At 48.0% G+C, this 14,991-nt stretch overlaps 1 protein-coding gene across 1 annotated transcript in view; it reads left to right on the forward strand.

Annotated features, from left to right (window-relative positions):
- Positions 1 to 14,991, forward strand: part of LOC146812390 (uncharacterized) — a 241,336-nt gene that overhangs the window by 54,422 nt on the left and 171,923 nt on the right. The window contains exon 8 of the mRNA XM_085619391.1: positions 2,323 to 2,328. Coding sequence (XP_085475517.1) covers positions 2,323 to 2,328 — 6 coding nt within the window. The remainder of the gene's footprint in view (positions 1 to 2,322; positions 2,329 to 14,991) is intronic.

Here is a 14,991-nt window from a genome sequence, read left to right on the forward strand (position 1 = left end):
CTCAGGGGTACATTCCCTCTCAATGCTTTTTGATCCAGAGACCTCCGAGTCTGACAACACAGCTGATCTCTTCCCATGGTCATAAATAGAGCTATTTCTCTGCTCTAAATCTGCCAATGCCACCTGTCCGATCCCTTAAATCGTATTTTTCTTCACCTCTCTAAATGTAGGTTTACTTCTTTTGGGTGAAGGAGATCTAACCTGGAGCTGTTTGAGGAGGAGCAAGAAGCATGCCTCCTTGCCCTGTATTGCTTCTCCATGGATATTAACAAGAGGACACAGGAACATGAAATCAGCACTCACAACCTGCAGAACTCCATTTATAATGAAAACTAATGTGGCCTCCAGAGACTTTATAATAAGGTGTTCCAGATTGCCTGCCTTCCCGGTCTCTTAAAAAGAAAGTGTATACATGCGCTGCCCAATTTTCATTTACTACGCATGTGCACTTGTCATTTCTACCAATGTTCTTTTCTCAATTAAGGATGTGGCGCAGAACATCTACAAGAAATTCCAGCCACATCTTTGGAAATAACTTATCAGTAAGGATTCAAAATGCAAAATAAAACATAGCATTCTTCTGCCAACCTCTTGTACAGCTTCAAGCCAAGCACAAGAACTAATCCAACTCTTCCACAAAATTAGAATTAAATCAGAGTTGTAATCAATTTAAAATATAAATCCACGTTGGGGTATGCTCAAGTGCAGCAGGGAACAAGCTTGAAGAACAATCCAAGGACAGGAACGAGAGATCAAGTCCTAGCCATTATCTCTTTCTTCTCCTGCAGTCCTCCTCTCAGTCCAGACAGGAACAAAACAGGAGGATGCTGGGAATAAAAGCCTATTTATGGCACCCAGCCTGGTGGGCGGGTTTTCATTTTCAGCATTCCTGTAGTTTTCCTGTCTCAGTGAGGTGGATCAACTCTTAAGCAATGACTAGAATGAGGACGAGAGACATAGAGGTAAAGTATTGTACAGGTATTTTGTATTGGAAAAATAGGGAAGTCATTCAAATATTTAGCTCCGCGCCTGGGGCAGGGATAAGGCAGGCAAGCCAGGTTGGCAGCAAATCCAAAATGTTGGCATGAGGGCCAAAATTCCAAGGGTCATGCCAGCTGATGCATGCTTTCTAAGAGGTGACTATGTACAGTATTTCAAGGAATTGTTTCTGAACACTCCTGCATTGTTTTTGTGGTTTCATATATCGCAAACTCAGCCAAAGGGCGCGAGAACACTTTACAAGAGCACCAGTTATATTACACAAGGTCACGTTCATTTTTTAAGCACATGGAGATTAAATGATGTGCCAAGAATTACCGGACAGTGAGCCAACGTTGGGACTCGAACCCGGTTCCCCAATTACAAAGTCGGCAGCTCTTTTATCTCTATTTATTACCTGTTCAAGTATCCTGCTTAATGGTTTAAAAATTGCAAGGCTTGCCACCGTCTAGGAGGGTTTACTTTCCGCGAACGTGCAGCAAGGCGGGGCTTGGAATGCAGCCAGAGGGCATGCTGTCAGCAAATAGCAGAGGAACAGGAAGGGGCTGGCCGAGTACCTTGCTTCTAAATGGGCATGAGAAGTAGCAGTCACACGCAAGGCAGGGCTGCATAATCCTTCAAAGCTCACGATTGACTCTGCGGAACCTGTGACATCCTTTGCTAAGCTTAACAAGTAAGTTATTTACTAGAAATAGTTTTTATCTTTATTTTATAGGGACGTTTATGCAGACGCTGTCCACTATTTCTCATCAGTCACAACTTGCTGCTGTGTGTTTATTTCTGCTGTGCTCCTCTGTGCTAAAATGAAAGTCTGGTGGTGTTATGCAGTGCTTTATAAGCACACGGAGGCAGCTGGCAGTTTAAAAAATAATAATTTTATATTGCTGAAGCAATGCCCGGTGCTTGCATGTTGCAGTTACTGAAATGCAAAGTTGGAAGTATTTTAACAGCTAAATTGGGCAATAGTGCGCTGCGCAACACGTGTTCTCTTTGCAGCGCGTGAATGTAGTGTGGCAATGCAGGCTGGCAGGTGCTGTCTCTAGATCCGCAATCCTTATTGTACGAAACTCTATAAAAACAAGCATTGGGCGCGCTAGCGATCGCGATCAAAGCGAAAGTGATCGCGATCGCTAGGACGGGACGCGCTGTGTGGCAAGCACGCGAGTGGTGCGCGCGCAGCCGTGATTGACGGCTGCGCGCGTGCATGCTCGCGTGCACTCAAGCTTTAGGCCACATGCAGCACTTTAAAAATCCCAACTACAAAATGTCTCTCCGAGCCAGCGCATGCACTGGGCTCAGCGAGACCTAAAAACAGGTAGGGAGTGATGGGTGATGGATTAAAGAAGGGAGCTCTCTGGAAGAGGGGTATTTCATTATTGACATAACTGGTTTAGCTAATCTCGTTTTAAGTTTAATTAATGACCTGAAGCCTGCAGATCATATGCAGTATTATGTCTGAATGCTGCCATTTCCACCCTATTTTCTCCTAGCTTCAAAATCTTGAAGCTTGCTGCAGGAATTATTAGTCATTAAAACGTCTGTGTCCGTCAGCGCTTTCACCTCTATCGATATTGCTAGATTCAACAACACTGGCTTTCCAATGGCCTGCCACTTAATCACATGTCCATTCATTTCAGCCGAAAACGTAGACTAGGACCCTTATTACATGGAGTGATATTCCACCCAAATTGGTAATACCACCATAGACCATTCCAAGTACCGCAACGACCCCCCCGCCACCGCAACAAATTCCAAGGGGCATATTTATGGGAATTGTGGTGCAGGGCAGTACAACAAGTTACTTTGCTGTGCAGCCCTGCGTCACAGAGAAAGGGCAGGAATGCAATGTATTTATACAATACGGTGCATTCATGTCCTTTCTCCCTGCACTCCCACCGTTTCGGCAGCCTAACACCAATGCAGGTACCATTGTACCATAGTGCAAGGGTGCCTGTGTTGTAGGCAGGATTGTTTTTGTGCGGCAAGGGGCACCTTCCTGCACAAAAATGATCCATAGAGGCATTTTCCTCTTTCTATGAGTGCTGCAGAAGGTAGCGAACATAGAAAGAGGAAAAAACAAGGAGCAATAAAGATATTTCTCCTCCTTACGGCACACCTGGCGAGGTGTATCTATTTGGGGCAGTCCCAGGTTTTCTAGGTTTGTTAAATCTGGGAATGTGTCAAAAACCATTGGATTTGCATAGGAACACCAACCACAATGCCCATGGGATGCCTTGCTTGTGCAGAATAATGCAACGCAGAGATTTATGCTAGATTGCATTACTTCATATTTATGAAGACCTTCAAAGCCACGCAAAGTGGTTTTGCGTGGCTTCATAAATATGACTAGGAGCTTTGTGTTGTGCATGTACCACATTGCGCGGTGCAAGCGTGATGCAATGCCCTTGTAAATATGCTCCCAAGTGTTCTTTTCGCCCATGGTGCTGTCCAGGTCAATCCAATTTATGGCCAACCCTTCCCTACCCCCAACCTGAACAGGCCCAGCCAAAGATATTTACCACTTGCTCTCCATTAAACTCCCAGGAGTTGAAGAAAACTTGTACAAAATCCAAATTCTGGCAGATTATTTCCCATTCCTCAGAGTTTAATTTACAATTCATGTTAGTTCATGGGGAGGTACCAGCAACATTTGTTAATAATGGCTCTGATATCTCCTTGATGAATTAATGGGGAACTTTTAATGGAGGCCTTGGAGTTTTCAGCTAATCCTTCTTACTTTATGAGCCTCTTACTTGTGTCTCGCTGTTGCATTTTTCTTCCATACTCTCTTACTTTGCACAAATTCCTCTACAGCAATCAAAACCTGAGAGAAGGTGCATGTCTCACTGGGAATGCTAGGGAGACACACCACTGGAGACTGGAACCATTTATATGTTTTGCCTGCACAGTGCTTGCGCTGTGCTTGTGAAATCTATTATACTTAATATATCTTAAAATGGGCTTACATCCCAACCGTACTTCTTATTTTTTCCTGTGCTTGCCATTTTACTTTTCCTCAGTTTCTATTGGTTATAGCGTTCTATTTCCTGTTGTTCTTTGTGTGTTTCTCTTATCAGTGTCCCAAGGCCCAAGTACTCATATTCATTTGCTTTGGTGAGTGAAACTTATTTTATTAGATTAAGCCTTCAACGCACAGACGTCACATTTGAAGCATGGTTGTTTACTAAACAACTTCACACATGGTATACACATTTCCTTACGATGCATATGTTTAAATTATTGTCTCCCGCAAAATATTTATTCTTCTTCTAACTAGCCTGTTTTAATGGATGATCTTTGTTTATCTCATACAAAATGTAAGTTACCACTCCATAAACAACATTGGGCATATCCTGAACAACCTCCAATTGCAATTGCAAACACACATTTCGGTTTCTATAGTAATTACTGTTTTACAATACGGGTGAGCAAGCAACCTGTCCTCCTCCCTCTCTCGTTTATTTACTTCTTAACATTCTGTCAGGCTCACCTGAGGTCTCCGCGGGGACAGGAGGCAGGAGTCAGATGAATAGATCCCAACTTCCTTCTACCACTAGCCCGCCCAACAATGTCAAAGCAGTACCAGTGAATAGGGGGAAGAGGGGAGACAAGGGAAGGAGAAGTAGAGACAGGGCAGGTCCAGCACACGTCCAACACCACGAAAGCTCCACTGGGATCCGGAAGAATTCCTGCGAACAAAAGGCTAAATCAGCAGTTGGATAGGCTAGGAGCAAGCATACATAACTAATGGTCTGCAAAATATCCTACCTGGAAATCTCCCCTCTTCCGCTTGTGTCCACAGTTAATGAAATAAAACGCAACAGGTGCAATATTCCTAAACACAGATAAAGATAATGTTAACACCTAATAATACTGATTCACAGTAGGGTAATTATGAGGTAAAGCAGTTGCATATCTTACCCCCCCAAACATGTGAGGAACACATAATACATGGTGGCTTATAAAGAAAGTGTGTTTTTGTGGGTTGTTAACAGCACAACCTTCCAAACGATCAACGTAAATTCAGTAAGCAGCCACCTAATCAGTTGAGCCAGCAGGCCTGTATAGTGCACAACAAAAAGGGGCAGAAGCGACTGTCAACCCCTGCAAAATCTGAGCTCTGTGATATGCAACTATGTGCTCCTTGCCTCAGGAGCCGAGGTAGCTGTCATGGGATATATATATATATATATATATACATATATATATATATATATCGCACAATACAAATAATGTGTGAGAACACTCTGTACAAGATCGAGAATATAAGGAAAATTCAGATGCCTGGATGCCCACTCAAGAAGGAGCCCTTACACAGCAACCAGAGGGAGCATTCAGGGGTCGGGCCACCTAACTAGTGCTAGTGCGTTACCACCAAACCAAGTGAGGGTTCTGGTCGAAGGAGCCGAGAGAAGCGGAGAAGGGCCATGGAAGGTCCCGGTGCCGCCTTTAAAGAATCAGTGTCCGAGAGCAGATGAAGGTACTCAGCAACTCTTGAAGGGGAAGCAGGATCCACAGACGCGACATGCCAATGCTGGAGCCCAGGACCCGGAAGTGACAGGAGTGACCCGGAAGTGCTAAAGCAAGAGACCAACAACTAGAACGCGTCTGTATTCCCGACGCGTCGTGTTTTATGCAGGCGGTGACTCTGCCTTCACCTCCCCCTTTACTGCAGCGCTAACTCGGGCACAACCATGACACATGCACTCTCGAGAGGGTGCATGCCCCGTAGTCCATTTCCCTCATCCCCGCCCTCCTCCCACTGACTGGTGTCACCCTCTCCTCCGCTCTCCTAGGTATCAGCCTTTCTCTGTGCTCTGCTTTCACATAAATTGTTTGAAGTCTTCTATTTACAATATTTTTCAGGAAACTTGCTTTCTTGTTACTTCCACTTTCCTTTGGCATGTGTTGATATCTTGGTCATTCACTATGTCAAGTGGTGGGGGGGGTAAACTCGTCTTTTCATAGGCGTAGCATCTCATTCTTTCTTGTTTACTTTTGGACTCTGCAGTCCATCTCCTGCTCTTTCGTTTTACTTTTCCATGCCCCCACCTCACTGTCGTTGGTGATCCCTCACTTTCTTCACACACCCTCCTCTGCACCTCCCTTATAGTCTCTAGCCTGGCATTTTTATTTCACCAGCCGAAGTTGTCTTGCTGTTTTCCACGAAACGGGTGCAAGAAATACTGGTGCTGGCCTCCGCAGGTTTTAGCGCACATTACATGCTAAGCTGGTGATGCTGCAAAAAGGTCAGGCATCACCTGGTACTGTGTGCGCATGGCTCTGCTAATCTGCCTCAGAAATGCCTGTGAGCCCATTGCTAGAGCTCTTATCCCCTACCCTCTCTGCCGCCCCACTCTCAGACGAAGCTGGGGATATTGTGTTACATTGCTCTGTCTTCAGGCGGACAGAAAGCCTCTTAAGTGCTGCTTGCAGATAGATGCACCCAGAGTTATTCAATTTGGACAGTTCTGCTACATTTTCCTTGCTTATTCCTCACCTTACATAAATCATCATACAAATATTCTGCAGCATCCTTTCATATTTCTCATACAATTTTGGTGCTGTTTCTGATGACAGTCAGTCCTCATCAGAAGCGTTCTTCACATAAAATGGAGGCAATATGCAACCTGTGCTGCATTTAAGATGGGAAGAGGCCAATAAACTAATTTGTGCCCGCCGTTAATCCAAGACAGTCTTAGTTAAGTTATGAAAGCAGAGCTTCTCTAGTAGAACTATTGTGTGACAGCAGCGACCTGCATGTGTGGTTCACTGTTAAGCATCTTATCTTAACTGAATATACAAACTTGCTTTTTATATAGCTCCTTGTGCTTTAGGTGTGCCTTTGTAGCACTGCAAATTAAAAGTGTAAGGAGAAGATAGATACGTGACTTATTTTTGTTCACCTGTGATTTATACTGTACTTTATAAAGTGGTGGAGTTGTTGCAAGTGGTCTTCAAAGTACTGGCACCCTTTGGGTTTGAGGCAAGGGTGCCAATATATGTCGGGGAGGGGTGGTAAGGGGCAGAGGCTGCGTCACTAGCAAGACTGAAATGAAAGTGAAAACACTCATACAAATTTACAGAGTGAATTGATAGTCTCCAGGAGCTAGACCGAGGCTGCACCCATTTCACGTGTACTTGTCGGGTGCATCTTTTTTTCCTTTGTCCTCCGCCCTTTATCTAATGTCCCCACTTTACAGTAATACCAGTAACAGCACAATCTGAAAGAAACAGTTAGTTATAAATTCCTTACCTTAGAATTGCCCACAGGTGTCAGATTGGATCCGGAAAGTTTTTCGTCAGCAGTACCCCAGCGCGTCAAAAGGTGGCGTCGGTCGGCTCCGAATTCGTCGTTGGCATCGTGGTCGCCAGGATGACGTTGCAGTAGCTACTTAGACGCCGCCCTAGCGCGCTGACGTCAGTTCTTTCTTTTTGTGCGCCAGCCAGCAAAGATCCGGAGACAGCGGTACCTCCAGTCACTTTTTGACTGACTTTTTGCCGACCTTTGACAACGTCAAATTTGAGTCTTCGACTCCTGGTGCACATCAGGGATACCCGAATTCAAGGCTTGTGGCTCCTGCAGCCAGCTGATGTCAGTGACGGATCTGCACCACGTGTGCCTGTTTTGCCCGGAGTGTGACCACGACACCAAGTCGTGCTCCGACTGCCAGACCCTGAATATGAAGACTTTGCGGAAGCGGTCCCGAAAGCTTCTTGAGGCCCGGCAGACGGCACTGCGCCGTTCGAGATCCATGTCATGTGGGAGGTCGAGGGACCGGTCGCGGAGCCACCCCACCAGTCTTCTTAAAAGTTTTTGCACTCCTCAGGTAAGTCCGAGCACAAGAAGAAGTCAAAGAAGCACCGTCGCTCTTCGACTTCTCCCCGACGGTCGGCCGACGCGACGAGGGATGAGGCTGCTGCCCCTCACGTAGCTCCGCATACGGAGCCCCAAGGGTCAACTCCGAGTTTCCCTCCCTTTCCGGGACCCAGAGAGAACCTGCCCAGCTTCGTACATTTTACGAAGCAATGCATGCCATCTTTGGGCAGCCCGACTCCACCGATGAGCCTTTGGGCCCCCCGGTCTCGGCTGGGGGCCAAGGGCCTTTGACACCAGCGGCTTCAGCCCTGGCACCGCAGGGCCCCCTTGGATCCAGGCCTGGATCCGGATCGATGCCAGTCGACCTGATTACACCTCCCCCGGTGCCGATTCCACCGGCTCCACGTCCACAGCCGACACCAGTTGTGTCCCCAGCCGCCGTCGACCCTGGCCGCCACCCAGATGTAGACACGGAGTTGGACCGGCATCGACCAACACCGGATCCAGCGCTGACGGGTACTTTTGTGCCTCTGTTCTACCCTGGCTCTTTGAGACCCGATTGGCAGCCAGAGGAGGGTGAGGAGGACTGGGAGGGGTCTGGAGACACTTTGGCTGACCAGCTAGGTTACGAACCAGACTGGAGAGAGGAACTGGGGGAAGCCAGTGGTCTGGATACCTCACCAGACCTTGGCATGTTGTCTCCTCCTACCGTGGCTACGGAGGAGGGAGCGTCTTACGCCGTGGTGTTGCGTAGGGCAGCTGAGGCTGTCAACATCAAGCTACCTACGGTGGCAGTCAGGACTAACCTCCTGACAGAGGTGCTTCAAGTGGCAACAAGCTCTTCTGAGCCCCTGCTACCGTTTAATGAAGCCCACACTGACATCCTTTTGAGACCTGGTCCAGACCCAACACAGGAGCTCCTGTGGATAGGATGATTGCCCGATGCCACTGCCCGGCCCCGGGCATCCCCACTTTCCTCTCCCAACACCCCACCCCTGAGAGCTTGGTGGTCCAAGCCTCCATATCCAAAGGCGCATTCCCTAACACACAACCTGATAGGGAATCCAAAAAGCAGGACCATCTTGGGAAGAAAATGTTTCTTCCTCCGCTTGGGACTGTGGTTGGTAAACACTGCATGTCTGTTGGGCTGTTACACCCACTCCGTGTGGGATACAGTACCTCAAGTGCTGCCCCAGCACCCGGAGAAGGCCTAGGCCCTACTCTCCCGTGCAGTTGCCGAAGGGAGAGACGCAGTAAAGTTTACCATTCGCTGTGGACGAGATTCCGCAGACTCGCTAGGCAGGACGATTTCCACGCCGGTAGCCCTTCGACGCTAGGCCTGGCTGAGATCAACTGGCTTTTCTGGGGATGTCCAAGCTACCCTTATGGACATGTCCTTTGACGGCCGTCGCCTGTTCAGCGACAAGGCAGACAGCACACTAGAGCGCTTCAAGGACTCACGGGCTACGGCCAAGTCCTTGGGCCTTTCCACCACTCGCCCTGTGCAGTCTGCTTTTCGCCCCTTTCGTGGCTACAGAAAGGGTGCCCGATGATGTCTCTTCCGGGGCCACAGGCCAGAGCAAACTGTTTGGCCCCTGCATTGCCAGGGACTTGGGAACCACTGTTGTGGTTCTGGGAGCCAGCACTGCCCCCTCTGCAGCAACCTCCAAACCCTCCTAGTCCGACTTTCCAGGGCCACCAATCGCCAGTGGGTGGCAGGATTTGCCATCACCCCCCTGGGCACCAACACGTCAGACAGGTGGGTTTCTGCAAATAGTACAAAGGGGCTACTCCCTCCTCTTTGAGACTACCCCCCAGCCATGCCACCTCAGTGCCATCGCATGTCGGAGGATCATCTGGCCCTTCTCCAACAGGAAGTTATGGCTCTCTTGGCTAAGGGAGCCATCAAGCGAGTTCTTGTCCCAGGTCGTGGTTGCTATGACCACTGCTTTCTGGTGCCCAAGAAGGACAAAGGCCGGCGTCCTATCTTGGATCTCAGGAACGTCAACTGCTTCCTCCAGAAGGAGAAGTTCAAAATGTTGATGCTAGCTCAAGTCCTGTCTACCCTTGACCCTGGAGACTGGATGATAGTGTTGGACTTGCAGGATGCCTATTTTCACATCTCTGTCCTGCCGGCCCACAGGCGTTACCTACGGTTCATGGTAGGCAACAAACATTATCAGTTTACTGTGCTCCCCTTTGACCTTACAGCACCCGTCGGGTGTTCACGAAAGGGATGGCGGTGATCGCAGCTCATCTGTACAGATCAGGGGTTTCAGTCTTCCCCAATCTCGACGACTGGCTGTTGAAGGCGAGCTCATCCCAAGCTGTCGTCTCCCACCACCAGACTATGGCCGACCTCTTGCATTCACTTGGGTTCTCCATCAACGTGCCAAAGCTGCACCTGACTCCCTCTCAGAAGCTTCTATTCATCGGAGGCGTTCTGGACATGACGCAGTTTCGCGTCTATCCTCCCGAACAGCGAGTCTGGGATATTCAGGCTATGATTCCGATCTTTCAGCCTCTATCCCGGGTTTCGATCAGGATGACCCTCCAGTTACTGGGCCTGATGGCCTCCTGAATCCTGCTGGTGGACCATGCCAGATGGCATATGCGGGCTCTGCAGTGGGACCTGACGTTCCAGTGTGCACAACATTAGGGGAACCTGTCCGAATGCATCCAGATCTCAGAGGGCATCGCATACCAATTGCAGTGGTGGCTAACGAACCAGGATTGGGTCAACGGCAGATCCCTCTCCCTTCCCCAACCAGAGTTCACAGTGGTGACTGATGCATCTCTTCTGGGATGGGGTGGCCACATGGGGGAGTTGGAGAACAGAGGCCTCTGGTCTCCAGCGGAGTCCGGGCACCACATCAACCTTCTGGAGCTTCGTGCAATTCGTCTTGCACTCAAAGCATTCCTTCCCTCTGTCCAGGGAAGAGTAGTGCAGGTGTTTACAGACAACACCACCGTGATGTGGTACTGCAACAAACAGGGTGGGGTGGGGTCGTGGACCCTATGTCAGGAGACTCTACGTCTCTGGGCATGGCTGGAACATCAGGGCATATCCCTGGTGGTTCAACATATGGCAGGTTCGCTGAACGCCAGGGCAGACAAACTCAGCCGCAGGTACATGATGGATCACGAATGGCGTCTTCACTCGGAGGTGGTGCAAGGTCTCTTTCAACAGTGGGGAGAGCCTTGGTTAGAAATATCCACCACCGAAGAGAACGCGCAATGTCAGCAATCTGTGCATTGGGATTTCTAAGGTGCCACTCGCTCAGCGACGCTTTCGTCGTGAGTAGAGTTGCAGTCTTCTATACGCTTTTTCGACTATACCACTTCTGCCCAGATTGCTGAAGAAGATTAAGCGAGACCGGGTCCAAGTCATTCTTATGGCTCCGGATTAGGCACGAAGAGTCTGGTATCCCGAGCTATTGCACTTGACCATCGATCCTCCTATCTTACTCTCTCTTCTGGAGGATCTTCTGTCGCAGAAGCTGGGGACGGTCCTCTACCCAAACCTGTCCAGCCTCCACCACCTTGCATAGAGATTGAGCGGTGGCAGTTGACAGCTTTCGACCTTCCTCCCAAAGTCTATGATGTTACCTTGGCAGCGAGGCGTCCCTCCACTAAGACGGTATATGCCTGCAGATGGAACAAATTTGTGGCATGGTGCACAGCAAAGGCTGTGGATCCCCTTTCTGCCCCTCTTTCTGAGGTTCTCTTGTTCCTTCTTTCTTTGGCCCAGCAAGGCTCTGCTCTGGGCACTCTAAAAGGCTACCTCTCGGCCATTTCAGCCTTTCTTAGGCTTCCTGATCAGCCTTCTCTTTTCAAGTCCCCTGATGTAAATTGCTTCCTTAAGGGCATTACTCATCTTTTTCCTCCTGTTCCCTTCCTGATGCCCCAGTGGGAGTTGAATTTGGTTCTTACATATCTTCTGTGCGCTCCCTTTGAGCCGTTACATAACTGTCCTCTCAGGCTTCTGACTTTGAAAACTGCCTTTCTGGTGGTCATCACCTCTGCGCACAGGCTGAGTGAGCGCCAAGCTCTATATTCTAAACCTCCTTTTCTGACTGTTCATCCGGACAAGGTTGTCCTTCGAACTCGTCCTTCTTTCCTTCCCAAAGTGGTTACTCCTTTCCATATTGGACAGAACATCACTTTGCCCACCTTCTTTCCGCCTCTGCATCCTTCCAAAGAAGAAGACAGGCTCCACCGTCTGGATCCAAAGCGTGGGCTTTCCTTCTACTTGGATCGCACAAAACAATTCCGGGTGGATGACCACCAGCTCTTTGTTGGCTACATGGGTGCCAAAAAAGGTCGGGCCGTGCACAAACGGACCATTTCTAGACAGTTGTTGTGTGCATCAAAGCGTGTTATTACTTGGCAAAGAAGGAGCTGCCAGTGGGGTTGCGTGCCCATTCCACCAGGGCGACGGCAGCTACCACTGCTTTGGGACATGAGTCCCCCATAATGACATCTGTCAGGCAGCTATGTGAGCATCGCTGCACACATTCACAAGACACTACTGCCTGGACAGCCAAGTCCAGAGAGATGGCATCTTTGGCCGTTCTGTTCTCCAGGACTTTCTGGTGTGAACTTGGTTCGCAGACCCACCTCCGGGGTTGGTATTGCTGAGGTATCTATTCTAAGGTAAGGAATCTATAACTAACTGTTTCTTTCAGATGAACAAGTTACTTACCTTCGGTAACGATATATCTGTAAGAAACATAGGTTAGTTATAGATTCCTTACTGCCCCACACATCCTCCCCCTTCTGCGAACTGACTTCTAGGGTTAAGGATTTCCTTTCAGGGCCCTAGTTTTGTGCACCAGTGGTCAGTGTCTTGCATGGCTCTGCGCTCTGGCATGGAAAGTCGTGTACAGAACTGACGTCAGCGCGCGAGGGTGGCGTCTAAGTAGCTACCGCGACGTCATCCCAGTGATCAGAACGACAACGGCGAACGCGGAGCCGACCGACACCACCTTTCGACGCGCAGCGGTACTGCTGATGAAAAACGTTTCGGATCCAGTCTGATGCCTGGGGGTAATTCTAAGGTAAGGAATCTACAACTAACCTATGTTTCTTACAGGTATATTGTTACCGAAGATAAGTAACTTGTTCATATATTGCCTTTCTCAATAAACAATTCATAACACTTAACAGAGTTTCAGTAACTTAGATTGCACAACTACTCACCAAGCTACAACTTACAACAAAAAACAACTTATTATTAATCATCATCATCATCAAATCTTTATTTCGGCCACCAGGGCCATAAAAGATAACAAAGTACAACATTACAGTACAATACAATAAAAACAATAAAATTCCATGAACAACAATTTTTAAGAGCATCAGGCAATTAGCTCGTTTGCAAAGACTTGATATAGCGCATGCGAGTAAACCACATGGAAGTTAAAAATGTTGCCACCGCAAGTACTATTGGGGGGGAAAGGTCTGTTTTTAATATTCTAAAAGCGGGGGCGTACTGTCTAAAACCCATATTGCTTAGGAGGGGCCTGAGCCAGTAACTCCTTGCTCTGCGATAGGTTGGACAGAAAAATATGATATGGAGATCCGTTTCCTCAGGGAGTAAACACATGGGGCAATGAGCAGTGTGGTTTGAATGTGCCCAGCGGAATGTGTAGGCCCTTAATGGCAGTGTGTTGTAACGCCATTGCATAAAGAGTTTCCTCGTTAAGGGCGGGCCCATATCATCGTAAATAAGATCTAGTTGGAAAAAGTCTTTAAAGCCTAGAAAATATGCTGTTTGAGAGCCCACTCGGGCACTTGTAGTGGCAACACTCAGGTAGTAGTCATAGTAATCTTTGGAGATAGACCTGCGGGAAACTTTGAGACAGGCCGTTGCCGGATCAGACCATAGCTCCGGTCTGCCGAGTGCCTCACAAATTCGTTTGATATAGCTGAGCCATGGAATTTGAGTACTTTTGCACAACCGAAAGATCTCCATCAGCTCAGCTCTATATTTCAGGAGATCCTGAGACGACCAAAGTTTGCACCAGAAGGTCAAGGGTTTAAGACCGAGGACCTCTGAAATTGGTCTTAGGCCCAAATCCAATCTAAGCGGCATAAGTGGGGTGCTATTCGGTAAAGCAGTCAGACGTCTGAGAAAGTCATTCTCCGTGATTTGGAGTTTCTGGCCCATGGTATGACCCCATAGCTCAGCTCCATATGTAAATTTGCAAGCAAGGCGCAAACGGCCTGTAAGTTAGTCCCTTCGCCATTCTTGCAATGCCCCCCACAAGCTGGGAAAGTTTCATGTTCATCTTGGTTAAGTGGGAGTCCCATGACATGGACTGATTTAATACCACCCCCAGGTATTCGAACGTATATACCCGTTCTAGCCTAACTGTCCCTATAAAGGGCAGTGCTCGGGTCCTGAGGGGTGGATTGAAGATCATATATTCCGTTTTTGTGGCATTGATCTCCAATCCACGATCCGCACAGAAACACAAAAACCCATCTAGAACTCTCTGCAGACCCATGGGAGATTTAGGCAAACTCTATTGCATTTACCAATGCTTGTTTTAGGCTGTATCCTGTACCACATCCGCATCTTTGGAGCTATAACACTGCTCATGTTTTATTTATTGCCGCTTATTCTTACTCTTCAAAATTAAAAACTTCAGATCAGCTGACTCGCCAGGGCTGACCCAAAACCAGCAACCATCTGTCGACCAAAAACACTCACAAGCCAAATCAAGTAGGAGATTCCAGCATGTGAGCCTTACTTTCCAGATCCCGAATTTTCAGAAAAATTAAAAAGGATCTTGTTTATGGCTTATTTTGAAGCCCGTTTTAGCTTGTGACTGACAGCTGCTGCTAGAAACTGATCGCTAGCCACCCAATAACAGGAAACCTTTAAAAGCTCTTGACCAATGATTAGTAGAAGGTATACCCAAGGGAGGAACAACCTTTAAAGAGGCACTGTGACTGATTTCGAGAAAGGCATCCAACATTAACAGAGTCAACATACAGAGAATCAGGTGGGTGCAAGCTACTGATGCAGGGCTGTCTTTGTTGGTTGTCTTTGGTCATCGGCTGCAACAACATGGGCTGAAAAATAAGAAAGAAACTGTGGGGCATCAAATTGGAGTTTTTCAAATTACCAGGAGGCCACCAAGCAGTCTGCTAATGATTACAAG

This window comes from Triturus cristatus, chromosome 7 (assembly GCF_964204655.1).
Source record: "Triturus cristatus chromosome 7, aTriCri1.1, whole genome shotgun sequence".
Taxonomy (NCBI): Eukaryota; Metazoa; Chordata; class Amphibia; order Caudata; family Salamandridae; genus Triturus; species Triturus cristatus.